The sequence below is a fragment of the Mobula hypostoma genome, chromosome 1 (genome assembly GCF_963921235.1).
Source record: "Mobula hypostoma chromosome 1, sMobHyp1.1, whole genome shotgun sequence".
NCBI classification, from domain to species: Eukaryota; Metazoa; Chordata; class Chondrichthyes; order Myliobatiformes; family Myliobatidae; genus Mobula; species Mobula hypostoma.
Genome location: NC_086097.1, coordinates 179,047,721 through 179,064,235, shown reverse-complemented (window position 1 = coordinate 179,064,235; position 16,515 = coordinate 179,047,721). Strand labels below are relative to the sequence as shown.

Genomic DNA, 16,515 nt, shown 5'->3' with positions numbered 1-16,515 from the left:
GGAGGAAGGGCACAGGGGTTCCAGGCACTGAATCCTGCCCTGGGTGAGGGTCTCTCGCTCCTGACAGAAAACTGTCCACTGCTTGCCCATATAGAGGCTGCATCTCACTCCAGAGGCCCTCAGCACCAGTGAGGAGTCTACTGATGTAACCTCACTAGACGGCCACGTCATTGTACTTTGTTGGGTATCTTTCAGTGCAGTAGATCGTGGAGAAAATGTTGGCCTGCCTCATAACCATGAACTGGCTTCCAAACTCTGATTTGGATGCTTCACAGCAAACTTCAATATATCACCGGAGAAAGCACGCTATCTGGATGCATAGTGGCTCGGTACAGCAACTGCTCTGCTCACAACCACAGGAAACTGCAGAGAGCTGTGGACACAGCCCAGAACATCATGACTCCATCTACACTTCCCTCTGCTCCAGGGAAGCAGCCAGCATAATCAAAGAACCCCCCATCCTGGTCATTCTCTCTTCTCAGAAGGCACCAGAGCTTGAGCGCGTATACTGTACCATCAGAGTCAAGAACAGTTTCTACTCTGCTGCTATCAGCCTGTGGAACAAGCCAAATGATGAACTCTTGATCTCCCAATCCGGCCCTTGCACTTTGCTTCTCTACCCTTTTATTTTACTTTCTCTGTAACCGTAAACCCTCTATTCTGCATTCTGCTTCCTTTTTACTCCCTCCATGTACTTCTGTATGGAATGATCTCACTGGACGGCACGCAAACAAAACCTTTTCACAGTATCTCCATGTATGTGACAATAATAAACTAGTTCTAATTATAATCACTGCCTTTCTCCATATTCTTGTACATTGGTCTCCCAACAAGAATCCCTCACAGCTGATCAGCAAACAAATAGTTTCTTTGCCCTCCTATTGGGCGATGGTTGTCTAAGCCTGTTTCAGCCCTGTTTTTGTCCCATTCCCAGTTCAACATACTGAGGAGACTGATGAAGCTTTGCCTTGGTTGATGTAGTCTCTGGGTGCTAGTGAGGAATGCGGCCTGGCGATTAACATACATTCCCTGGTGAGGACTGCGGCCTGGCGATTAACATACATTCCCTGGTGAGGACTGCGGCCTGGCGATTAACATCCATTCCCTGGTGAGGACTGCGGCCTGGCGATTAACATCCATTCCCTGGTGAGGACTGCGGCCTGGCGATTAACATCCATTCCCTGGTGAGGACTGCGGCCTGGCGATTAACATCCATTCCCTGGTGAGGACTGCGGCCTGGCGATTAACATCCATTCCCTGGTGAGGACTGCGGCCTGGCGATTAACATCCAGTCCCTGGTGAGGACTGCGGCCTGGCGATTAACATCCATTCCCTGGTGAGGACTGCGGCCTGGCGATTAACATCCATTCCCTGGTGAGGACTGCGGCCTGGCGATTAACATCCATTCCCTGGTGAGGACTGCGGCCTGGCGATTAACACCCATTCCCTGGTGAGGATTGCGGCCTGGCGATTAACATCCAGTCCCTGGTGAGGGGTGAAGACTGTGGCCCGGCGATTAACATCCAGTCCATTTTCATCCTGGAGGACTGAGGTGATTGCATTTATCTTGGTGATAAAATATTACAGTAAAGGGTTAACTCCATGCCAATATAATTTTAGTTGTGGAAAACACAACTGAACTTAGGTTTTTATAATAAATTTCTACCAGTCCCATCCAATTCTCACACATCACCAAGAATTGTTCAACAGATCCTCAGTGAAACCACAGTGCAAAATGTAAAGTATCTGGCTCCATTTGTTGCAAAATGACTCTCAATAATAAAACTTTATAATAAAGCATTAAGTTACTTGTTTAAGATTTGTCTCAGATTAAAATATATAGAAATGGGGAACATACCACTCGGTCTAATGTATGTATATGTAAAACTATGCTCTAACCTCATCTCTTGTGGGTTTATCCAGTTTTGCCTTAAACTCCTCTCTCCTACTCATCTCAAGCTCTCCCCGTGGGACTGAGCTCCACATTCCCACCTCTCCCTGTGGGTGTGAGCTCCACGTTCCCACCTCTCCCCATGGGAGTGAGCCCCAGATTCCCACCTCTCCCCGTGGGAGTGAGCCCTAGATTCCCACCTCTCCATGTGTGAGTGAGCTCCACATTCCCACCTCTCCCCATGGGAGTGAGCCCCAGATTCCCACCTCTCCCTGTGTGAGTGAGCTCCACATTCCCACCCCTCCCTGTGGGAGTGAGCTCCACATTACTTCAGCACAACTTTGTGTGAAAGTCCTGTTTCTTTGCTCGACCTTCTGGGTTCCTCTCCCAGCCCCGCTTCTCCCATTTTGTGGCAGCCTCTGTTGCCCAAGTTAATATTTCCTTTCTTCTCAATATTCAGAATATTTATTCTCTTATGGAGATCTCTAGAAGGGTTTACCAGGTTAATACAAGTTCTGTTTTTGAGCAAGACAAAAGGAAATGTGCAATATCTTGTTTATTAAAGTCATGCTTAATGTAGCCATGATCACAATGTAAAGTAGCTTTCACTGATATCCAAAGTCCAGTCCAGTGACCGAGTGCGAAATAGCCAAGTTTTCCAGTAACTCCAAAATAGGTGGGAAGGCATATTGGACTTTGCATCTGAATGGTTGGGTGGGTGAAGACTTGGCAAAGGCAGTTTTAGTGTAGGAAAGTGTGAATTTATGTCGTAGACTTTTTAGGGACAGTCAACACAGCCTTGTGTGGGGGAGACCCGTCTTACAAACCTGTCTGAGATTTTTGCGGAGGTGCTGAGGATGATTGATGAAGGTAGGGTAATGTATGTTATCTTTATGGACTTCAGTTAAGTATTTGACAAGGTCCTTTGATGAAGGCTGATGCAGAAGATTGAGTCACATGGAATTCACAGTGAGTTGGCGGATTAGACTTGAAACTGCCTTGGTGATAGAAGACAGAGGATAGTGTTGGAGGGGTTTTTATCTGACTGGAGGTTTGTGACAAGTGGTGTTCTTCAAAAACCTCTGCTGTTTTTGATTTGCACAACCTGCAACTTCTTATTCTGGCTTCTGCCCATTTTCTTTTCAATCCTGATGAAGTATCTTAGCCTGAAACTTTGACTGTCCATAGATGCTGCCTGGCCTGCTGAGTTCCTCCAACATTTTGTGTGTGTTGCTGAAGAATTTCTGTGGAACCCTGTTGTGCTTGGAGATTTGTACTGCTGCTACAAAACAACACGTTCCATGCCACACGTCAGTGATAATGAAACTGTTGCTGATTCTCCCCAGCTTCCACCCATCACTCACATACAGGGGACAATTTACAGCAGCTAACTTACCCAATGACCTGCATATCTTCAGGATTATGTGGAGGTGACCCACACCCACACACACAGTCACAAAGAGAACCTGTGAACTCCACACAGACAGTGCCAGAGATCGAAGCAAACCTGGGTCTTCAATGCTACGAGGCAGCAGCCAATTCCACTACACCACTGGAGGAGACCGGGTGGAAAGGGGAGGTAGTCGAGTCCAAGATCTCAAACACCCTTGACGCAGACAATTCACAGGGAAGCAAAAAATATTTATTGATGCACGGGTTTATTTCTTAATATGAACACAGTAATTCCAGTAAAATCCAGGTTCAGACAGCAGAATAAACACGAAGAACTGTTATGGTTAAGCATCATTTAATTGACTGAAAGTTTGGTCGTATTGAATCCTGCCAAAGAAAGTTTAAACTCAAGAATTTCCTGGTGGTGTCTCATCTGAGATGCTGATGCTTGTTATACATTATATCTATCACAAGAATGGCAATGTTACTGGCACAGTGGCAAGGGCCACAGTTAAAGTTCATGTTTCTTGGGGAAGCCAGCTTTTCACTGGCAAAGGGGGGGCAGTAAGATAATGTATGTGTAACACTTTATACATACTATATATAGTACATATCCCCACACACACGCACACACTCAAACACACAGGGAATCTGTATGTTGGCTTAAACAACATGAAAAAAAAATCAATATTTTGATGAAGTGAGTGCTATTTTATATTATAATACAATTTTCCTTCTGTTCTCTCCAGAAATGTCCGTCTTTGAAAGCTTCCTCGTAAAAGGGACAAGGAAGTTGTCCACTCTCGGTAATGCATTCTTCCTAGAGCACGATGCCAAGTCTTGACATTAACTGCTGTGCTGTGTCATTGCGTGGTTCTGTAATGACAGAAAAGAAGGTTAAATGTTGGTGATCAACTTGCCCAATGCGTAAGTAGATTAGACCATAAGACTGCAAGTTATAAGAGCAAAATCAGGTCATTCATCCCACTAATTCTTCATGGCCATTTTAATTATGGTAGATTTCTTTTCAACCCCATTCTCCCACTTTCTCTATGTAACCTTTAACTCCCATTTCAGTCCAGAACCTTAAGTACACTGAATGACTTGGCTTCCACAGCTCTCTGTGGCAATGAATTCCACAGATTCACCACCCTCTGGCTGAAGAATTTCATCCACATCTCAGTTTTAAACGGATATCCCTTTATTCTGAGGCTGTTGCCTTAGAATCAAAAGTCTCCTATTAATGGAAACATCCTTTACATCCCCACTTTATCTAGGCCTTTCAGTATCTGGGAGGTTTCAATGAGATTTCCTCCCTCATTCTGAACTGTATTGGGTACAGGCCAGAGACATCAAATGCTTCTCATACGTTAAGCCTTTAATTTTCGGATCAGTCTTGTGAACCTCCTCTGGACTCTCTCCAGGGCCAACACATCATTCCTTCGACACAGAGCCCAAAACTACTTAAAATATCAAAATGCCGCCTGACTAGCGCATTATAAGGCCTCAGCAGTTCATCTTTGCAGTTATATATTAGTGCTGTTATAATGAATGCTCACATTGCATTTGCCTTCCCTACTACCAACTAAGTCTGCAATTTAATTTTAAGGAGAACCTGAACAGGCTCCCCCGAGTCCCTTTGCACCTTTGATTTCTCCCGATTTAGAAAATACACTATATCTTTATTCATTCTTCCAGACAAATTGCATGACCCCACACTTCCCTGCACTTCATTCCACCTGCCACTTCTTTAGACGCTCTCCCACTCTGTCCAATACCTCTGTAGGCTCCCTGTCTCTGTGACACTTCCAGCCCTCCACTTATCTTTGTACTCTCTGCAAACTTGGTCACAAAGCAATAAGTTTCTCCATCCAGATGATTAACATATAAAGGTGAAAGTTTGTGATCCCAACATTTGGGTGCCTGCAGTGGGTTAGCAGTGATGATATACTGTTGGAAGTATCCTGACTGGTTGTATCATGGTCTGGTACAACGATTTGAATCTGCAAGAACATGAGAAGCTGCTAAGAATAGTGGACTGAGCCGAATACATCACAGACACATCCTTCCCCACCATTGATACCATTTTCAGGAGGTGCTGCCCATGAATACAACATCCATCACCAACGATTCCTATAGTCTAGGCCTTGCCAGATTTTCACAACTACCTTTGGGCAGGAGGTACAGAAGCCTGAAGTCCTACATCACTAGGCTCAAGAACAGCTTCAAAATCTGCACATGCTGGAAATCCCAGCAACACACACAAAATGCTGGAGGAACTCAGCAGGCCAGGCAGCATCTATTGAAAAGAATATAGTAGACGTTTTGGACCATTTTGGGCCAGTCCTGCCGAAGGGTTTCAGCCCGAAACGTCGACTGTACTCTTTGCCTAGATGCTGCCTGGCCTGCTGAGTTCCCCCAGCATTTGTGTGTGTTGTTCAAGAACAGCTACTTTCCTTCAACCATTCAGTTCTTGAACCAACTGATACAACCTTAATCACTACCTCAGTATAGCATCACTATGATCATTTTGACCACTTTGGACAAAAATAGATTTTCAAAATTCTAATTGTGCTATTTTTTGTAAAATTGTGCAAATTCACGTTTAATATGTTTTTCTTCTGAATGCTGCTTATCTGATGCTATGAGCCAGTAATGCTGCTGCAAGTAAGTTTTTTATTGTACTTGTGCATACACATAATTAACATATGACAATGAACTCAACTTTGATCTTGACACTGGTGGCCTCCCTCAAGGAGTTGCAGTGACCCAGACTTGTGGACCTTAGTATTGGGGACAACATAAGTGTCCTGCTGTCAGCCCAAGATCTCGACCCTGCCCAGGTTGCTGATGTAACGAAGAGGTTCATGCTACAGTATACACTGCAGGGAGGAGACAACTGTGCTCACTGCTCAAAGATGACTGGACACAGCTGGGATCTTGCTGTAATGAGCATTCAATTGTGCTCACCAGCAGATGGAGCACCAATTTGCGGCAAGACAGGACCTTGAGGGACAGGGAAGCCCTTGGTCTTGCTCCAATCCTCGTTACTAACTCAGGGCCAATTGGACCCTGCGGAACCTCTACTCCCCACACTCAATGTTAGCACAAGCCAGGTAGGAACAGGTCCTAGAACATAGACAGTACAGCACTGGACAAACCATTCGGCCCATGATGCTGTGCTAAACTTGGTGCCAACTCATGCTAAGTGTTCTCCTCTTGTGTATCATCCATATTCCTTCCTTCTCTTCATATTCATGTATCTATCCAAAAGCCTCTTAAATACTATCAAATTGCCTGCTTCTACCACCACCTCTGATAACCTCTTCCAGGCACCTACAACTCTTAGCAGAAAAAATCTTGCCCCTCACCTTTAAACTCCCCCCCCCCGTAACCTTAAAAGCATGTCCTCTGGTGTTGACATTTCTACTTTGGGGAAAAAATTCTGACTGTGTACCCTATCTCTGCCTTTCGTAATTTTTAATAAGTTGATCTGATCTCCCCTCAGCGTTTGACACTTTAGAGAGAACAACCCAGGTGTTTCTGACCTTTCCTTACAGCTCATAGCAGGATGCACACGTTTAAAGCGTGATGTGTTAAGCTCAAAGGAGATGTATGGGGGGGGGTGGGGGCAGGCTTTTTACACAGAGAGTGAGTGGATGCCTGGAATATACTGTGGGGAGTGGTGATGGAGGAAAATACGACTGAGGCATTTAAGAGGTTCTTGGATAGACACATTAATGGGCGGAGAATGGAATGACATGGACATTGTGTAGGCAGAAGGGGTTAGTTTAGTTAGTTTAATTAGATTGGTACATTTTGGGTTGGAGGGCCTGTTCTATGCTGTACTGTTCTATGTTCTACTGTTCCCTGCTTTCTTCAAGGGTGCATGCCACACACCTCCTATCTCCCCACTCCCTTCCTTCCCCCCAAATAGCCAGGATCACATCACTTTCCCCAGATACTCTTCTCCCATCCTACTAGGTAGCAGAAATGCCTGCCCCCTCTACACTCTCCTGGAGTAATGGGCAAGACTTATGAAGCACTAGGTGTATAGTGGTTTAGCGGTTCAGGTACTGGCCCCGTGGCCAGAGTCCTGGACCAGAGTTTAAATCCCACCACAGCAGCCGAAGAAGTTAATCTCAAATCATTCAGTAAATCTGCAATAAAAATACATCTCAGAAACAATAAACATTAAACTAGAGGAACAACACCTCATTCTACCTGGGTAATCTACAACCCAATGGCATCAGCACTGAATTCTCTAATTTCAATAACCTACTCCCTCTCTGTCCCTTTTCTCTCTCCTCCTCCTCCTCATCTACCCAGTTCCTCCTATGCCACCAAACCCCATCACTCTGTATCTGTCCCCTCCTCCACTCATCACCTAAACATTCAAACCCATTGGATCCCATCTGCCCTCAGAGCCTCCTTAACTTGGTTCCATGCATCACCTTCCTCTCCTATCAGATTCAACCATCTGTCAGCCCCACCTTTCACCTCCCAGACTCTGTCACTATTCCCGCTCTCCCCTCCTCCATCTGCCTATCACCCCTCAACACTAGATCCATCGATCACTTGCCACCGACTATCACTTACTAACTCCCCTTTATCTTTCAGTACAGATGGAGGTTTCTGACCTTCCCATATCCCCCTACAGGCAGTGTCTGACCAGCTGAGTTCCTCCAGCAGTTTGTGTGTTTCTCCAGATTCCAGCATCTGCTACATTAGGCTGCAACGTTGGGTAAAAACCCATCCAATTTACTGATACTCTTCAGGAAGAGAAACTGCTGTCCTCACCTAGACCATTCTATATTTAACTCCAGATCTATAAATGTGTTTAAATCTTAACTGCCTCTTTACTTTGGGGCAATTAGAGACAGACAATAAATGTTTCATTGTCAGTCGTGCGCGTACCTCGTGAACTAATACATTTAGAAATTAATTTCTAATTTCTGCTGTGTTTTATGGGGGACACAGAGTCCAATTTGTATCCTGCTTTAACCTTTTATTTAAAACAATTTAAATCTGCTGACTCTCCAGTATATCCTGCCCACTCTCTGGATAAGTCGCTGACACATTATTCAAACAATAAGTTCATTATTTAACTGCGTGAAATATTTTACAAGGTTCAAAATATAACTGTAAATGGCCAACTTTAGCACAACAGCTTGCGATTCCCCTTTAACTCTCACAAGCCTGGTGATTGTGAAGAAACTTTGGGAACGGAGTGAAATTTCTGATTGTTTTACGTCTGATAGTTTCTGCTTTCACAGGCAGGTTTGCTGTGGTTACTAATCCGGGTTACGCCACACTTTCCACCAGGACATTCTCTCTTCTCCACCCCACCTCCCATTGGGCAGAAGGTACAAAAGCCTTAAATCACATAGCACCAGGGTCAACAGCAACTTCTTCCTCATTGTAATCAAACTGTTGCAAGGTTCCTTAGTATGATAAGATATACAATCTACCTCATTATGACCTTGGACCCTATTGTTTGCCTGCATTGTACTTTCGATGAAACTTTAACACTTTTTCTGCATTCCATTATTGCTTTCCCCTTGTACTACCTCAAAGTGCTGATCTCTCTGGTATTCTATCCAACTACATGAAGATACAAAAGCCTGAAAGCAGATATCACCAGGTACAAGAGCAGCTTCTATCCTACTGTTATCAGACACTTGAAATGTCCTCTCATATGCAAAAAGATACTCTTGATCTCTCAACTGTAGCCCTCATTGTAGCCCTTGCACTTTATCTGGACTTTATTAGCAATGATCTTCCAAGAATCACGAGATTCTGGAATGGTTCCAGGAGACTGGAAAATTGCAAATGTCACTCCACCGTTCAGGAAGGGAGAGAAGCAGAAGAAAAGAAACCATAGGCCATTAAGTATGACCTCGAAGGTTGGGAAGATGAGTCAATGATTAAGGATGAGTTCTCAGGGTACTGGAGTCACATGATAAAACTCCAGGCTGATAAGGCTGCAGTCAGCATCATTTCCTCAAGGAAAAATCTTGCTCGACAAATCTGCTGGAATTCTTTGAAGAAATAACAAGCAAGATAGACAAAGGAGAATTGATTGATGTTGTGTACTTCGATTTTCAGAAGGCCTTTCACAAGGTGCCACACATGAGGCTGCTTAACAAGTTATGAGCCCGTGGTAGTACAGGAAGGACATTAGCATGGATAAAGCAGTGACTGACTGGCAGGAGGCAAAGAGGAGGAATAAAGATAGCCTTTTCTGATTGGCTTCCAGTGACTAGTGGTTTCCACAAGAGTCTGTGTTGGAACCGATTCTTTTTACATTTAATGTCAATGATTTGGATGACAGAGTTGATGGCTTTGTTGCAAAGTTTGCAGACAACATGAAGTTAGGTGGAGGGGCACGTAGTTTTGAGGAAGTAGAGAGGCTACAGAAGGACTTAGACAAATTAGGAGAATGGGCAAATAAATGGCAGATGGAATACAGTGGTGGGAAGTGTATGGTCATGCACTTTGGCAGAAGAAATTAAAGGGTTGACTATTTTCTAAATGGAGAGAAAATTCAAAACTCTGAGGTGTAAAGGTCTTGGGAGACCTTGTGCAGGATTCCCTAAAGGTTAGGTTGCAGGTTGAGTCTGTGGTGAGGAAGCCAAATACAATGTTAGCATTCATTTCAAGAGAACTAGAATATAAAAGCAAGGATGTAATGTTGAGACTTTATAAAGCACTGGTGAGGCCTCACTGTGAGTGGTTTTGGGCTCCTTATCTTAGAAAGGATGTGTTAAAACTGGAGAGGGCTCAAAGGAGGTTCACAAAAATGATTCCAGGATTGAATGGCTTGTCATATGAAGAGAGTTAGATGGCTCTGGGCCTGTATTCACTGGAATTTAGAAGAATGAGGGGTGACCTCATTGAAACTTATTGAATAGTGAAAGGCCTTGATAGAATGTGTGTGGAGAGGATGTTTCTTATGGTGGTAGAGTCTAAGACCAGAGGACACAGCCTCAGAATAGAGTGGCATCCTTTTAGAATGGAAATGAAGAGGAATTTCTTTAGCCAGAGAGCGGCGACTCTGTGGAATTCTTTGACACAGGCAGCTGTGGAGACTAAGTCTTTATGTATACCTAAGGCAGAGGTTGATAGATTCTAGATTGGCCAGGGCATGAAGGAATACGGAGAGAAGGCAGGAGACTGGGGCTGAGAGGAAAAATGGACCAGCCATGATGAAGTGGCAGAGCAGACTTGATGGGCCAAATGGCTTAATTCTGCTCCTATATCTTATGGTCTTACGGTCTGCCTGCATGGCACTTTCTCTGTAACTGTAACACTATATTCCACATTCATTTACTATTGCTATGTATTTATGACCGTATAGATTGATCTGTATGGATTGGAACACAAACAAGAGCTTATCTCTGTATCTTGCTCCGTGTGGCAATAATATACCAATTATCAATTACCATCTCCTCCCAACCCTATCATGTCTCGCACCAAGAAGGGCAAGGGTAGCAGGCACAAGGGAACACCACCACTTTGGGTTCCCCTGCAAATCACTCACTGTGCAGGCTGGGAAATATATTACCATTCCTTCACCATCACTGGGTTTAAATCCTGGAATTCCCTTCCCAACAGCACTGTGGCAACACACTCACTAAAGTCATCCCAGGAATGAAAGGCTCAACATATGTCTATGTTTAGGGTGAAAGTGGAGAGATTTAGAAGGGTTGTGAGGAACAACTTTTTTCATGCAGGGGTTCGTGATTATATGGAATGAGCTGCCCGTGGAAGTGGTTGAGGCAGGGACAATAGTATCATTTAAAAAACACTTGGAAAGGAACATGGAGGGGAGGGGCTAAGAAGGATATGGGCTGAAGGCAGGAAATTGGGACTAGCTGGGTGTGCACCATGGTCAGCATGGACTGTTTGGGCTGAAGGGCCTGTAGCCATGCTGTATCGTTCGGAGTATATGAAGAGCATTTTAGCTCTCTGAGACTGTACACAATGGAATTTAGGGGATGAGGGAGGAACACTTTGGAATCCATTGGAAACTTGGAGAGGATGTTTCGATTAGGAGGAAGGTTTAGTATCCAAGAGCAAGTCTCAGAATAAAGAGACATCCCTTTAGAACTGAGATGAGGAGGAATTTCTTCAGCCAGAAGGTGGTGAATTGGTGCAATTTATTCCACAGAGGGATGTGCAGGCCAAGTCACTGGGTATATTTAAACAGAAATTGATAGGTTCTTGATTGGTAAAGGGTTAGGGGTTACAGGAAGAAGGAGAAAGAAAGGAGTCAGAAATCAGTTATGATTGAGCGGCAAAGTAGACTCAATGGGGCCAAGTAGCCTAATTCTGCTCCTATAATTTAAGCTGTTATTACCTTGTTTTTCATACTGAGGTCCAGCGTGGAATAGGCCTTTCAAGCCACACTGCTCAGTAATCCCCGGATTTAATTCTAGCCTGATCATGGGACAATTTGTAATGACCAATTAACCTACGAACGGGTACATCTGATGGAAACCGGAGCACCAGAGGAAAGCTGCTCCCCCACAGGAAAAACGTACAAAGTCCTGACAGACAGCCATGGGTATATTGGGTCATAGGGTCATTGGTCTGAGAAGGCAGCTCACCCCCACTTTTGCATGGGGCAGTTAGAGATCGGCAGTAAATGCTGGTCCTATCAGTGATACCCAGATCATTAATGTGAATAAGGGAACCCTACAAACTGTCTCCTTGAGGCAGTGTTCTGAATGAGATCTTCAGATTCTGGTCTAATATCTGCTCTAGCTTCAGACACATATCACCATGTGGTACAATCACAATTCACTGATCAGACAATTGTCGGACTTGATTTGGATAGTCAATAGTGAGTCTCTGTTACATGTAGGAAGACTCCTTGTGGAATAGGTGGATCACACTTATCTATTGTTTTCCATTGCTATACAAAGGGGTCTTGGGATCCCTGGAAGTGGCTGCACAGGTTGACAGGCCGGTAAAGAGGGCATTTTGAATGCTTGCCATTATTAGTCAAGGTGCTAAGTTCAAAAACGAGGAAGTTACATTGCAACTGAATAAAACTCTGGTCAGACCACATCTGGAGTATTCTGGTTGCCCCATTACAGGAAAGATATGGAGGCTTTGGAGAGGGTGCAGAAGGTGTTCACCAGGATGCTGCCTGGATTAGAGGGCATGACCTGTAAGGACAGGTTGGACAACTTTGGGTAGTTTTCTCTGGAACGGCATAAGCTGACGGGAGATCTGATGGAGGTTTATAAGATTAATGGAGTTGACAGGCAGTATAATTTTCCTATGGTTGAAATGTTAAACATCAGAGGGTGGGCATTTAAGATGAGAAGGGGTAAGTTCAGGGGAGATGTGCAAGACAAGTTTCTTACACAGAGAGTGGAGAGAGCCTAGAATGTAGTGCCGGGTGGTGGTGGAGGCAAAAATGTTTAAGAGGCTCTTTGACAGGCACATGAATGTGCAGAGAATGGAGGGATATAAACCTTGAGTAGGCTGTAATTAGCTGAATTAGTTCAGTACGGCACCAAGGGCCGAAGAGCCTGCCCCGTGCTGTACAGTTCTATGGTTCATGTTCCAAATGCCAGGCTGGGTAATGCACAACATCAGCCCTGTGTACACAGCCAGTAAACAACTGTCTTATACCTTGCTGTTTGCTGAATGAAAGTGAACAAATACTCCGTGTCAGGGCCATGTGAGAAAGAATCTGATCATTCATACAGCAGCTACAGAGTGCGTGTGTGTGTGAGTTTATGTATGTGTGCGTGTGTGTGTGAGTGTATGTGTGTATGTGTGTGAGTGTATGTATGTGTGCGTGTGTGTGAGTGTATGTATGTGTGCGTGTGTGTGTGAGTGTATATATGTGAGTGTGTATGTGTGTGAGTGTATGTGTGCGTGTGTGTGTGAGTGTATGTATGTGAGTGTGTATGTGTGAGTGTATGTATGTGAGTGTGTATGTGTGTGAGTGTATGTATGTGAGTGTGTATGTGTGAGTGTATATATGTGAGTGTGTATGTGTGTGAGTGTATGTATGTGAGTGTGTATGTGTGATGCCTCAGAAGGCAGTAGAGGCCAATTTTCTGGATGCTTTCAAGAAAGAGTTAGATAGAGCTCTTAAAGATAGTGGAGTCAAGGGATATGGGGAGAAGGCTGGAACAGGGTACTGATTGTGGATGATCAGACATGATCACAGCGAATGGCGGTGCTGGCTCGAAGGGCCGAATGGCCTACTCCTGTACCTATTGTCTATTGAGTGCATGTATGTATGTGTGTGTGTGTGAGTGTATGTGTGTGTGCGCGTGTGTGTGAGTGTATGTGTGCGTGCATGCATGTGATTTGTGGTCAGACGTGTCTCCTGCTGCTTTCTTTCACTGTGTCACAATACAATTCCGCATTCTGCCTGTCACCAGATATCAACCACTTCAGCTGCTCAACCACAAAGCCGCTTTACTTCCAGCAGGACAGTCGCTTTTCTAATTGTCAGGCTGATATGTCTTTGACCAGCATTGATCACTGAGAACTGCTAAAGGTTGCTGGTGTGTGCACAGCTGTGTGTGTGTGTTTGTGTTTATGTACAGTATTTATATCTATGTACAGGTTCCTGAAGGCTGTCATAGGTAGGGGAGGGGTAGTGTGGATAAGCTCCCACTGCCTATTAAATGTACCAAGTGGTTTGCATCTCAAACAGCCTCTGACAAGCAAGTCCAGCTCCTGGCCTGCACTTGTGGCTTAGCTACTATGCCCAATGGAACTGTTTTTACTGACAGGAGAAAGGGCAAAGTGGGTGACTGGTGCCATAAAATCAGTCGCTTCGGGCAGGCGTGGCTCACGACTGGTTGGCAGCTCGTCTAGGACGAGAACTCTGATCTCAAACCTCCGCTGCCTTGTGACCACACACACTGGTGGGGAAGGATTTGGGAGTAAACCCAAGGAAAAATATGGAGCTGGGGTCCATAAGGCAGTCCTACACTGAGCTCAACGCTGACTGGCAACTCCTGCGACGCTGCTGGTGCCACACTCTGTCGGTCTCTGCTGTTCACTTGGGTCCATCAGCTGTGTGGAGAGGGAGAGCCTGCTGCGTGGGGAACAGATTGCCCTCCACATCGTACTGCCCAGGCCTGCCTATCATGTAGGCGGCTAGGCTGCAACATCCCTGGTCGACCCTGACCAACGGATGGCTTCATCTGTGTACATGGATGTGCACGTTTGTGTATTAGTATGTGTTTATGTATGTATATGTGTGAGTCTGCATATATGTGTGTGTTCGAGGCAGGGTAGATGTGTTTCTGCATGTGTGCCTGCGTGCGCACACTTGCACGTGTGTGCACGTGACTGTGAGCATGAGTGTGTCCATGTTTGTGTTTGTGTGCGTATGTGTATGCATGTGACTGGGTGAGAACGTGTTTTGTTTGTGTGTGCCTGTGTGTGTGTGTGTGTGTGTGTGATTGTGTACCTGTATGAGTGTGTGTGTGTGTGTGTGTGTGTGTGTGTGCGCGCGCGCGCATGCGTGTGAGAGTGTGTCTCTGTGCGTGTATGTATGTACGTGCTTGCACATACAGGGACATTTGAAAGCTGACTCTGGAAATGCCTGCAAGTTCTGTGTGTTATCTTTAGCCCAGCAGCAAAGGAAAAAGCTTCTTTAAATGTGTCTGCCTGTTTCCCTGAGGCGAGGGGAGATATCCCTGTAGTGGGCAATGGAAGGACAGAAGCAGTAGTCTTATTAATGAATGCGGACTATTATGAGACTGCCTGACTCCTTCAATACTCCCAGAAGCATATTCCGTACGTGACTAAAAATGCCAGAATATTGACACAAAGCAAGCCCTGCTCCTCTAAGGAGAATTACTCCTTGGATATAATGTAGGCTCATAACAGCTATTAGAGTACTAAATAAACTCCTGTGAGGATAGCACTACATATACTGCATTCTGTCTTTCTCACAACATTAGGAGAACTTCCTTCTAAAGGCATTCTCAAGGACAGCATTCAAAGGGCTTTAGCTCGAAGTCGGCATGAGTGGGATTGCTGTCAGTCTTTGGTACATTGCCGATCGTCTCTCGTTTCCAATCAATGCCAGCAGTTCCGCAGCAAGGTTTATTTTATTTCCAGAATTCATCTCACTGGAGCTGGGATGCCAATTAACAATTACTTCACTAGAGAAAAAGCTGTGGCATTAAATAAAAAAGGTGGGGTGAAAATCAGATAAATCAGGAGGCTTAGCATCCTGCAGTCCAGCCATCCGAGGCTACAGACAAATAAACACTGCAATCCATCGCAAATAGCCAAGCACCAGAGCTGTTTCCCTGAGCTCAAAGCTGTAGTCAATGGGGAGTTTCTGACTTAGACGGCAGAAATACCTGCATCTTAAATGGGATCAATGGTACAGCAGGGATAGTGGATGTATGCAGCTGCTGAGGATCACCACTAAATTTTCCTACGCCTGCCTTCAACTGTTTCCTCTGGAGATTTCTGACTCTCCAGACGAGTTTCCAAATGTGCCTCCTCCCTCTGCTGTCGGCTCGTTGGGAGCTCCTGAATCCCACTGAGATACAGCAGCAGGGTGAAGCCGCTCGACCTGTCGGGTCATTTAATCTTGGCTGGTTTCTTTCAGCCCCATTCTCCTGCCTTCTCCCCGTAACCCTTACCAATCAGTGTATTCGTTAATGACTGGATACAGAATATACTCCAGTCACTGCTGTAATGAAGGAAATCTGGGTGTCAACTTTCACCCAGCAAGATCCCATTATAATCACACAGCATGAATAAGGACAGAAGACCTTAGGATATAATTTGGTCCATTCAGGCTGCTCTGCCATTCTATCAAGGCTGATTTATTTTCCCTCTCAACCCCATTCTCCTGCCCTCTAGCCATAACTTTGGAAGGTTTACTAATCAAGAACCTGTCAGCCTCCACTTTAAACATACCCAGTGACTTGGCTTTTACAGCTGTCTGTGGCAATGAATTCCACAAATTCACTACCCTTCCTGAAAACAAATTTCATGGTGACATTAAACCTGATTCTGATCCTCTGACTAAATAAATTCCTCCTTATCTCTATTCTAAAGAGACGTCCTTCCATCCTGAGGCTGTGCCCTCTGGTCCTAGACTCTCCCACTATTGAAACACCGTCTCCACGTCCACTCTAACAAGACCTTTCAATATTTGGTAGGTTTCAATGCAATCCTCGCTCATTCTTCTAAACTCCGGTGAGTACAAGCCCAGAGCCATC

The 16,515-nt window shown here is 44.9% G+C and overlaps 1 protein-coding gene across 5 annotated transcripts in view; it reads right to left on the bottom strand.

The window, feature by feature from the left end:
* Nucleotides 1-4,023: 4,023 nt before the first annotated feature.
* LOC134352862 (zinc finger protein 521) overlaps nt 4,024-16,515 on the bottom strand; it is a 493,824-nt gene continuing 481,332 nt past the window's right edge. For all 5 annotated transcript variants that reach the window (XM_063060392.1, XM_063060401.1, XM_063060419.1 and 2 more), the window contains one exon: nt 4,024-4,159. In XM_063060392.1, coding sequence (XP_062916462.1) covers nt 4,130-4,159 — 30 coding nt within the window. In that variant the 3' untranslated portion in view covers nt 4,024-4,129. The remainder of the gene's footprint in view (nt 4,160-16,515) is intronic.